The 12,095-nt window shown below is 40.3% G+C and overlaps 1 protein-coding gene across 1 annotated transcript; it reads left to right on the forward strand.

The window, feature by feature from the left end:
* The first annotated feature begins 720 nt into the window (after positions 1-720).
* paqr8 (progestin and adipoQ receptor family member VIII) lies at positions 721-3,189 on the forward strand. Its single transcript, XM_029496350.1, has 2 exons — positions 721-919; positions 1,803-3,189. The coding sequence occupies exon 2, from the start codon at positions 1,840-1,842 to the stop codon at positions 2,917-2,919; it is 1,080 nt and encodes a 359-aa protein (XP_029352210.1). The 5' UTR covers positions 721-919; positions 1,803-1,839; the 3' UTR covers positions 2,920-3,189.
* Positions 3,190-12,095: the final 8,906 nt, after the last annotated feature.

The raw sequence follows: 12,095 nt of genomic DNA on the forward strand, positions 1-12,095 counted from the left end.
AAAACACAATGTTGTGATCACCCACAACATTAAACTGTCAATAACAATTCAGTTTCATATATATTCTGTCAAATTAATAAAGATCTTTTTGTTTAAGATTCTACTCTACCATCTGATTTATTGTGGCGCCAAGAAATATTAACACCCAAAAGAAAAATTCAATAGCCCACAAAAAAGACAATGACGATAAATGAACACCAACCAAGAGCCAAAATAAAAAGCTTGGAGGCTCTGTGTGATTCATATCTCAAATTCAATGAATTAACCATGAGGGACGTCATTAAATTATCATGTCGTTACATATATACATTTTATAAATTCATTCAGGGGCAAAGAAAAATAAAACCCTTACCAGCTCGGTTCTGAACCATTAATGCAGTGTATAATACCTGACAGCAGATGGAGGCACACATGCATAAGTTAAACAATATAAGAGGCAAGTGCAAATATATATAAATAAATAGTCCCCGTGTGCTATTGTCTTGTGGTGTCATTCTAGTGGAGCTCATTGTGTTTAATATAATTAAACACATAATTAAACAATATAATTGCGTTTAACACAATTCTTTTTTTGTAAAGATTATTCTAAATGGTGAACAATATGAACACAGACTGTTGACAGCGGCTGTGACAGAACACATCCATGCTGTCTGCTTACACCGGCACCTGGGGGTGGTTCCCTTTCTGCTAACCCCGCCCACTCCTCCTGGCTCCGGGCTGTCGGGTCAGCTGTGTTTTCACCCCGCTCCTCTCTGAAATACCCCCATACCTCTACATGCCAGAGTGTGGAAGCGCTGGGGGAAGGCAGTCTGTGTGTCCCCTCCCTGCAGAGACTCCAGGGGGCCCAGCAGGTGAGAGGACGTTTCTTCCTCTTACACATCACACAGCTGCACCCTCAGGTGCCTTTGTTTGGATCCGTGTAAGTACACTTCGTTTATGCTACTGTACATGCTTACTTTGCAAATGTTGTTGACATCTAGATGAAGGCTTAAAACACACAGTTTCCTTGTGGAAAAGCAAAAGTAAATCATAAAAGAGCACTTTACTGGAGCATCCACAGTGTGTGTGCACGTAGGTCAGAGGAGTGGTGCCAGAGATACAGTATTTTTGTGGTAACAACAACAAGGGAAGGCTTTGAAAAGAGATCTATCCTCAGATGAGTGGCTGTTTGTCTTGTTGCCTCCATGTTCTTTCACCTCAGAGGTGACAGGGCTTTACATTCTTCTGTGAGTCTATGAATGAATGTGTCACTTTGAGAGGGGGACAGCTACAGGTCAGGCCACATACCTGCTGATGACTCATATGGGGTAGAATGTAAGCTTAGTTAGTTAAGTAACACACTATCCGGTTGTGTGTATTGGTCTTGTACTTTGAGGACTGTGGACTATGCTTTCCATTGTTGTGGACATTATCTCAGAAATGGTTTAGTCCTGAAGAACATATATGTGTTGACCTTCACAAACACGAAGAGAAGTGCAGCTGCAGCATGTCAGGCCAAGCAAAAACAGCTCTAATGTGTTAATCTGGATATAGCAAATTCACAGCAGGTCTCTGGCTGCTTCATGTGGAGATTTATTAACTTTCTTCCCCAGTTTTAATCCCCCCCATACTGCATTAAGACTCTTCTACCCCTCCTCCTCATACCTTGGATTCATTCTGCAGACTCTTATTTAGAACATCCTAGAGTTTTGTGGGAATCACATCAAAGCACAGCACAGGTTGTAAGGTTGCATCGCATTATAAGTTCTTTCTGAATGACTATCCATGCAGATATCTTTCCCGTATTAATTCAATTCTTTCAGCTCTGTCTCCAGCTGTCCTCTCCTACGTCACCACGTAATGATGTCCGGTGACATTCTGCAACGCTTCAGCACCTTGACTTTAAACTTCAAGCACCTCAGCCGTCTGCCCCACCTGTCAGACTTCATCCCTTCATCCCTGCCATTGCCCAGCCCCACCGTCACCGCCTCCCAGGTCCCCAGCCTGTTCCGAGAACCCTACATTTTATCAGGCTACCGTCCGGTCCACCAGGATTGGCGCTGCTACCTCCTCAGCCTCTTCCAGAGACACAATGAATCCCTGAACGTGTGGACACATTTGCTCGCAGGTCTTGTGCTGCTGGTCCGATGGCAGGCCAATGTAGGAGCCCTGGGGTACAACTTAGACACAGCATCTCTACCTCTATGCCTCTTCTTCGTGTCCTCTCTCACCTACCTGTACTTCAGTGTGGCAGCTCACCTCTTACAGTCTCACTCTGAACATGCACACTACTTCTTCTTCTTCATGGACTATGTGGGTGTAGCTGTGTATCAGTATGGCTGCTCACTTGGACATTATTTCTATACATCAGAGCCGGCATGGAGGGAAAGCTACATAGGGCAGTGTTTTCTACCCGGAGCTGCCCTCTTTGGGTGGTTCTCCTGTGCTGGCTGCTGTTTTGCTAAGGCCAGGTACAGGCGGCCATATCCCGTGCAGCGTAAAATCTGCCAGCTTATTCCTACCACCTTAGCATACCTGCTGGACATCAGCCCCGTGGCCCATCGCCTGTTCACGGTCTCCTGGACACAAGAGTCCTCACAGATCTTCCACGCCCTCCAGATTGCCTCCTTCTTGCTGTCCGCCCTTTTCTTCTCCTGTCCCATCCCTGAGCGCTTCTTCCCAGGCCGCTGTGACTTTGTTGGCCAGGGTCACCAGATCTTCCACCTGTTTCTGTCCCTGTGTACCATGGTCCAGTTGGAGGCTTTGTTCCAGGACTACGCCAGGCGGAGGGATACAGTGGTGGAGGTATTTGGAGAGAAGCAGCTGTGGTGGGGTTGTGTGTCCTTCCTCGCCCTTTTTCTGGGCTGCTTCCTGACAGCACTCATCACAATGAGGCACATGAACACGCAAATGCAGGGTGAGGAAGAGAGAGACAAGTGACACATGTCTCTGTCAGGATGTGCTTGTGTGTGGATGCGAGACAAAGATGGAGCGAAAGAGTAAATGTTTGGGTTTTAAAAAACAGAAAATAATAATATAAATAATGATAATAAAATCAAGTCCTGTCTATGTGTTTTTGAGAAACAATCAGTTTGATGTGATTTATGAAAATTGTGACATTTATAGTATTTACATCATAAAATACAAATTTAATCTAAACTGCAAAAAAAAAAAAAAAACAAACAAAAACATGCACAAGACAATTGTCAACAGCTTCTGAACCAATGAACATGTGTTGCATTAATACAATTTTTTTACATCTTATTCATCAGTAGCTGGCTTACTGGATTCAATCGTTTACAACCTAGACCCAAGAAAGTATTCACAGTGACTCATCCTCCCCCCTTTTTTTTATGCTGCTAATGACAGTATGCTCTAAAGAGAATAATGACTGGTAGTCCATGGCAACAAGAAGTAAAACAAATAATGTATATGTAAGTTCCTAATTGTCTATTGAAATATATAAGAATAATTGTCTGTCTTGCATTGTTACAGGAAACAACAACAACAATAATTAATTGTCTATTCTAATATATTTACTTTCTTTTAACATACTGCTACTGAAAAACCATTTTTTTAAAGACAAACAGTATTTGACATGCTTATCTGGACAAAGACTCCCTGCTGTCTGAGGTGAGCAGCAGCGTCAGCACTGAAAGATGGAGCAGCTCTGGAGTATCGGGTTCGCTGAAGTGAACCTGCCAAATAATGGGATTTAGGTGAACAAAGAAGCCAGTTTAATGTTGAGGCAGTGGGATAGGCTGCCTGGAAACAAGCTGGGAAAACCATCCACCAAGTGGGTAAAGTCCCTCAGCAGATGCAGCTACAGTGTAGTGTTTGGGTGTGTGTGTGTGTGCAGCTTGAGAGAGATGACAGATACTGTAACACTGCGCTGTGTTACATCTGCATGCGTTCATTTTATTTCACGACCTCAACAAAGCATGTACAATATCAACACATGATGGTTTGAATCCTCATTTAGTTTTCATTTCTTGTTTTTTTTTTTTAATATGCCGATTAAATTACAATCAAAGTCTCCTTTTTGTGGGATTTTGATTGGCAGAACTGGCAACAGATGGAAGATGTATACATGCCACAGTCAAGGACCATTAACAAGACAGCGTAGAGAGGCCATGGTAACATCACCAGAATCTAGAGGAAATATTTAACAAATGCAGAGTATGTAAAACAGATTCCAAGATGAATCACGATCAGGGCGACAAGGACACAAGTCTTCAACCAGTTTGTCCCTATGAGGAAAACTAGGATTTTCAAGGTGTCTTAGGTCCCATTTAGCTCTTAGGCACACCTTTCTGATTATTTTTTTGTTGTGTGAAATACATTCTCTCTGGAAGCGTTACATGATGGCCCAGTATCAAAGAGTCAATCAGAGCTCAGGCCTGATTTAAAAGGGCTGATTTCACATTTCCCAAATCGCCCTTATTTGAGACCTCAGGTGTGTTTATTAGCTGAGCTCACAGACAGCTGGCCTGGCTCTTTGCAAAGTAAAAAAGATAAAAAAAAAAAAAAAAAAAAAAAAAGTCCAACTCCCAACATCAGGTAACTAACTGATATATTCATGCATGTTTTTGTTTTATGTTAGGTGAAGGAAGATGAGGTCTTACACAGGGTTGTGTGTGGGATTATTTCCTGGCCCACCACAGTGGCTGCCTTAAGGTTGGTTGTGTTGTGTTAAGTAGTGAGTTTGCCTTTTGCATTGTTCATTGGAATTTGTAGTTTGCATGCATTCAGCCTACAGAGTGAATGCATTGACTGAAACATGCATGTTGACCCTATGGTGAAAAAACCTGTTTGTGTTCACAGTCTTTGTGCAATGCTATGCTCTGCTGTGCTACGCTTACTGGCTGTGGTTTTAAATTTGAGAACTGTATGAAACTCCTTGTTCACCTCTCAGCAAGAAAGTAACCCATTTCCCATTTTGCCAAACTAACCCATAAATGTTTATGCCTTTTAGGGTTTTGATCAAACTTAAAAAAAAATAATGGAATATCATTCTGAAAAGCTAAAATGAATAACAACATTTTAGAAAGATATATTTATATACATTATATCTGTTAAATATACAGTTCCATTATAGTTAGTTGTTTTCCAGCAGTGTGTGAGCAACATTAGCACTGGCATCAGGAGGGTAACTATTGCTTTCTCGCTTTGCCAGCATATGCTTGCTTAGTCCCACTCTTTCCAGATTAGGTTACAAATAAATTGGCCCAGCTGTTTAAGAGCGACTGTTGATTTTTGCTTTTAACCACAAAACAAATCTCATAAATCTGTAGTCCATGGAGAGAGAGAGTGCAAATGAAAATAGCTGAAGGCTGCTGATTGCCCATTCTATACAGGTTTCAGATGATCATGACAGAATGGGTCTGTTAAACAAGTAGTGGATGCGGGTGTGTCAGTGTCGTTGCTAACAAAGAGATGTGTGTGTGTAAGAGTCAGAGGTGGGGATGTTTGCACTGGGTAAGTGAATGCAGTTCTACCTTACCTTCACTTCTCTGTATGTCGCAGCATCTCCAACTTTATTTGACAGCAACTATCGCAATACTTTAACAGTCTCATCTTTCTGTACAGATAAGGCAGTTAAGTGAGCTCTACAAGTGTTACCTTTTTATAGAAAGTCCAATTGGCTGTAGCTAAACTGTTTCCTGCATAGCCTCAAATTTCACAAACAATTGCGAGCTTGGTACCGATCAAACCAATTTTAGAGTGTAAGCGGAAAAGCATAAAGATTCATAAAGAAGCTTTTATCAAATATTATCCTATTTTAATCTTTAGTAAAAAAAAAAAGAAAAAAAGAAAAAAGAAGTTGATTAAAAGGAATATAAGTGTAACTTCATATGCTTAATTTAGACTAAGAGCCATAGATCTTTGGGCAAAATTGTTGTGCATATATCAAAGAAACTTGTATTTAATTTATTTTATATAGTATGAATGTGTTTCTGCTCTGCTGCCTGATTCCACTGACTTAGCAGCCAATAGAAAAAAACAATGTGCAGGCCAGACATTCACTTATTCATCTTGAGAGCGGAATCACTCGGGGCAAATTTGATTAGTATCCTTTAGTTGCACGGTTTGGCCTCTGACGCTTTCAATGAGATCAGCTGAAATGTCCTTGTGTAAAAGTAAAACCCTGCACTTCTGAAGCATGGAAATCCAATTACCTTAGTCCTGATCTGTGTGCAAACCCTGCTCTGCCTTCGAACAATGATCCTTTTTTCTTTAATACCTCCCTTGTGAGTATGATTTTCAGTTGTTCCAGCCAATCAGCTCTTGGTACAGAGTCCATGGCAGAGCCAGTCTGTTACAATAGCATTGTGTCTTTTACAGCCTATTATTACATCCACCTACAAGCCAAGGCATTTTGTAATTTAAAATATGAAGGATATCACGAGACAAAAAAAAAAAAACAACAAAAAAAAAAAACAGTACGTAAAAGTATATTTTGAAGGAGGAGATGAAAAAATAGATTACACTAAATATGACTGTCAGAAACACTTTATATGGTCTGTGACAAGCTGCTTTTTCTGCAGTCATATAAACTCCTGCTAGGTGGAGGTGTTGTTTGAATGTGTGTGTGTGTGCAAATGTGTTTTTGTTTTTCCCACAAGCAGTTCAGCAACAGTGAGGGCATGAGTTGACATCATGCTTTTGGTCCGTATTTCATTGGTTCACTCGATTTTTCTGTGGATCAGTCAGAATCTTCGCTGGTTTATTGTGCCAGTTTTATTGGTCGTGACGTGCTGTCTAACATTCCTGAAAGTCATGGGCATGGCAGATGCCAAGGCGTACAGGTGTGTATGTAAATTAGTCACAACACAATGGCTTGTCACTGGGGTTGTCAGCACCTCCCTCATAACAGACTGGACAGAGTCCCCTCCCTGAGTCTGCTGCCTGCTGGGTGCCACATAAAGCAAAGGCAGTTGAATGACTAGCAGTTGGTGACAGCGCTACAACGGAGTCGAGCAGCATTCACTGTGAGTTATAAATTCATCCTGTTATTTATCCTTACTATTCTTCAAGAATCTGCTCACCAAGTGAGATGTGTATTTTTTTTATTTTTACAAGACAAATTCCAGTTTATTTTAAATGAAAATGCCGATTTTTAAAATGTGCCAGTTCTTACAGAGCACCAGGACAATGGCTCCCATAGGGTCAGTTGACATGATGGGTTTGGTTTCATCTCCTGAGATGGGGATCATCTCCCTCGTAGTCTTCCTCATCCTCTGTGTCACTCTCCTTGGTCTTTGTGTCAAGTGTCACGGGTAAGTCAAACATGATGAATATGCTATGTCTGATTTTTAACAGTATTCCATCAAAATGAGTTATTTTTACCAGTGAAAGCTGACTTTTAAAGGGATTTAGGGAAGGGAAGTGAGAAGAGTGTCATTTTGTGCAATCAGTGTAAAACTATGTGAAACTAGTCTGTTCCTGTTGAAGAAAACATTAGCTGATTCATTCCCCTCTTGCTTGGAGTTGTGAGGCTTTAATCACTTTCTAATGACACAGCACACAGACTTGTTCAACTCGACAGGTGGTTTTTGATAAAGGGCGTTGTCTTTTAGAGGAAGCAGAGATGAATTAATATGTGATTTTTAATGCTGATGGAGTTTGGCCAGGCTCATGGATCATTAATCATTCTACAAGCTGATTGCCCCAATGAGAGCTGTATGTGTGTCCATGCACGTTTGTGACTGTCTACATGCATTTTCTGTGCATGTGATTGTTGGAACACCTACTGCACTTGGCATACCAAACATGCCAGTGCCAGAGGAAGTAAAGGGTGAAGCAAAAGTCTTATCTTCATGGTCTGTTATGCGCATTCCATGGCTGGTCCGTCATTCAGAGGAATTAAGCCAGAATAGTGATAAATAGTAATCATAACTCCAGACTGTTTGAAGGAGCTCATATCAGTCAACATGTTGATTGATACAAGCTAAAGCATAGCTGTGGTTTCTTCCAAGAATGTGTAGGAAGTCCTTAAGGCAGAGAAAAATCTATTTTTTATATATGTGCTAAGTATATGAGTGACGTTCAGAAGATTTTCACCAGCAGCTGAATTAAAAAAAATCAAACTGCACACAACTGAACCAGTGATGTCTAACAGACTTGAACAACGTTCTGATACAAGTAATAAAATTACTAAATGGTGCAGTGTGGCAACAGCAGAGAGTGCTGAGGGTGATAACGGCCATCTTCACAGAGGCATTTTGGAAGGAAAATCTGAGGGCTTAGTTAAATATTCAGTAAAACCTATAAGGATATGAATTTGGTAGAGAGCCAAAGACAAAACATGCGTCAGATAGGGTTTTAAAGATCTGGAGCCATAAATAACCAACATATGTCAACAGAAGTTAAAGACACCTTTGTCCCGGCACACCCTGAGTATACACAGATATGGCATACCATCACAACACATTGTAACCTCCCATTTGCTTTTGCTGTCATCCACAGGAAAACGACCAATGCGTACGATGTCAGCGGAACAACGGTATGAATCACTTCACTGTCTGTCAGTTTTTAGTTCTTCCCTTCCTTTTTTCTCCCAGAAGAACATTCGGTATCTAAATCTAGCATGTGGCGCGTCTTACAGTTCATTAGCAGCCAATTAGGAGCAATAAGTGGCTGATTATCAGCAATCAACAGGAGGGCAGTGGGGGCTGAGATACTGAAGCTGCTACTGGCCTCATTAGATTCAAACCACACAAACCCCTGAGACAAATTAAAATAGATCAGGTCATCAATAAAAATGTCTAATTAATGGAGGTTTTGCTCAAAGAGTATTAGGAATAATTTGCCAAGCCATTCTGAGTGCATCCCAACAATTGTTTGAGAAGCAATTGAGTGTGAAGAACCGAATCAGAACCAGAACAATTTCATGTTGTAATTGTCATGTTTCATGCTGAAATCCATAGATATAAATGTGTTTTAAACGCTTAACCCTAAACATTACATTTTGACACAACCAAAATACAAAGCCTGCCTGCACAATGCATTTTCTAACTAACAATTACGTCTATGACTTGAAATTTGGATGTACTTTTGTATTTCTTCCAAAAACAAATGCTTGACCTTCTTCCACACTTTGTCTAATTATCCTAAATTGCACATTACCCTCGCAGGAGCCAGCGCTTTTTACCGCCATTAAAATTATAAACTCTTAATAGATTCTGAGTTTAAGTGCCAAACTGGTGAGAATTAGAACTGATGGGAACATTTGCAACCCAATTAACCTAGTCAAAGGAATCACAGCCCAGGCAGCATCCCTGAGACAAAGACTGATATTTGGTGGAAGTTACACTCAGCTAATCCTAACAAATTATCTTGGAAAGTTCAACAACAGGCAGAAGATTTCATTCCAGACACTGAGCACAACAGAACTCCAAATGGCATTGTCACGGTGGCTGTTAAAAAGCGAGTAAATTTCAGAAATGTGAAAGAGAATTCTAAATTAAAAATAATAGCATGTAAATAAAGACCTTGTATCACTGTCTTGTCCTGAACGCCACACTAAGATGGTTTGGTTTGGTGGTTAAAGTCAAGCATGAATTCAAATTAAAAAGTGCAGAGGCAGATAATCAGACAGATACGGGCATAATCACTAAAACAGGATTGATTCAGGCAAACACATCTGTACAATTGCAGGCGGGAAAGGAGGTAACTGCAAACACGGCCAGTTGACAATTAAAAGCAATGCCTAAGATGTCGGGGGAAAGCTGTCCATCTGCTTCCTTTCCTGGATCGTTAAACAGAACCTCCCTGATAGTTCTTCAGAGACATTCCCACATACCATGGATAAGACAAGTTCCACACTGTCACAAGCATTCATATCAGCAACTGAAAATATCTTACTCTGCAAACAGCACTTAAGATTATAAATAAACAAAAGTAGGATATCTGTTCTCAGCAGCAGCATAAGCCAGGCTTTATAAAGACTGTATAGCGCTTTCATAGTGTTGATGTTTAAGGATATTTGTGGTGTTGCATTCTGATGGACAAATGGTGGCACAAGTGAGTTATGTGACAAGCACAAAAACAGTGAGAGATGAACAAACCTTATCTACTTTCATAGTCCTGGTTATCTGGCCAATGCGTCTGATTCTCTGTCACTTGACAGACACAACCTCCACCTAACTTCACGGACAAGGTGGGCCATTTGACACTTCGATAAGCTTTTAATTTGAAATTTGAAAATTTTCTTTGTCACTCTGTTGGTCAGCTGGCCCCAAAAATATTGAAACCCTTCTGTGTAACAAAGAAAAGACTGTGTCACCCTGAGTGCTGAATGATAGAACAACTTCATTTAAATTAAAATATTATGCTGTTGACATAAGACATACATCAGTAATGAAACGAGGGTTTAATCAGATTTATTACCACAGAGACACACCCTGATACTGACAGCTCTCCACTGCAGTTATCATTTACATCAGCTTTTTACAGCATTAAGCTGAAAGCCTTTACATTTGTAAGCTTTAAACACTAGATTTGAACCACCCCTCTGTCCCCTCCGTGCTTTCTCCTATGGTATAAACAAATGAAGCCCAGTCAGCCCTGTCCAGTCTTCATGCTTAACCTGGCTTAATAGTTTTAACACACAAATATCCATCATATACTCATCATATTATCATAATTCATAATCTTTTCTGCCTTTCTCAATGACAGACTGATGGAGCAGGGGGAGCCAATGGAGCTGTTGGCACAAATTCAGGAGAAACCACAGGTGAGTTCACTATAAAATTGAAGAAATTAGAATTTAAAATGAACATTCACTTACATAGTTTTTTTTTGGTTTTTTTTTTGTTTTTTAATCAAAATTTCCAGATCCAGGGGCCACCACATGGAGAGACCACAAAAACATGCCTCCCAGCACACTGGAAAGATCTATGCAGCAATAACCACGTACCCTGAACAATAACCTCACAGTCGCATCATACACATCATACAGAAGTTCCACATTTCTAAAGGTATTTTCACAGCTCCCCGCATTTCCACACTTGCTGCTGTCCCTAACGGACAGACGGATGGGAAACAGAGAGGATGGAGGAAAAGTTGGCCCTGTCCTCTGCCAGCTCAAGCCACCATCTACACCTTGACTTCGCCATGTCAGACCATCACTTGTCCAGATGGAGACCATTTTTTTTTTCTGAATCCATTTGACACAAACTTTGCATCCAAAGACTTTCTGCCGACTGGCTATCTTTAGAGTATTTTGAAGAGTTTGGATTCTGCATGTTTTTACTTTTCTTCACATTCACTGGATCATACACCCAAAGTTTATTTAACATAAATGAACTGAACTCTGAGTTACTGCATTCATGTGTATTACTTTTAGCCTGACGGATTCAGTTGAGAGATTTTGAATTGCCTTTTTTGGCTTTATTTCATTAGCTCCTATTGGCATATAGTCAAAATGATTTCTAAGTCTTGTGACTTTGCTCATTGTTTTCTCACTGTTAAGTGAACTAGGAGCTGATTAAATTATGTAAGTTTCATGCAGCTCTAAAAGTCAGTGGGAGACAACAACATAAAAACCTTAAAAGTGGGTCCTGGTCTACTATGGATATTACATTTTATGAAATGCTAACTGGTTCTCCTCTTGGATTCAGACATGAGGACCAATTTCATACATGGCCTTAAAAAATGTGAAGCTTGAGCAAAGAGAAACTTAACTTAGCTCAGCCCAAAGACTTTAAGGAGAGAAAAAACAAAAACAAATAAACAAACAAAAAAACCCGGCATCCTGGAAACGTATTAATTGCAATTATTAAACAATATGAATGTATACAGCAGAATTTAGGATCTTTGGGCCAGTTATTCCCAGCACTCCTGGCAGCCAGTGGTTTTCACTATTTTTTGTATCTTATACAAATAAGTTTTAAAACTCTTGCCAATAGGGTTTATACTTCATGGGGATAAAACATGCGTAAGTTTGATCCCCCTTCACTGTTTCAAATAATGGGTTGGAAGGAACAATGGAAAGGTATGATTTCTGGTTGTGTGTCACATGTACTGACACTGATTAGTTGTGGTAAAAGGGGATTTTTCCAACCTTTGGTGCATTTATTTATCAATTAAGGGATTGGCTTTCTGTTTGTTCT

This window comes from Echeneis naucrates, chromosome 24 (assembly GCF_900963305.1).
Source record: "Echeneis naucrates chromosome 24, fEcheNa1.1, whole genome shotgun sequence".
In the NCBI taxonomy this organism is placed as follows: domain Eukaryota; kingdom Metazoa; phylum Chordata; class Actinopteri; order Carangiformes; family Echeneidae; genus Echeneis; species Echeneis naucrates.

Coding starts and splice junctions, on each gene's coding strand:
- paqr8 (XM_029496350.1), top strand. CDS start 1,840: ATGATGTCCGGTGACATTCTGCAACGCTTCAGCACCTTGACTTTAAAC.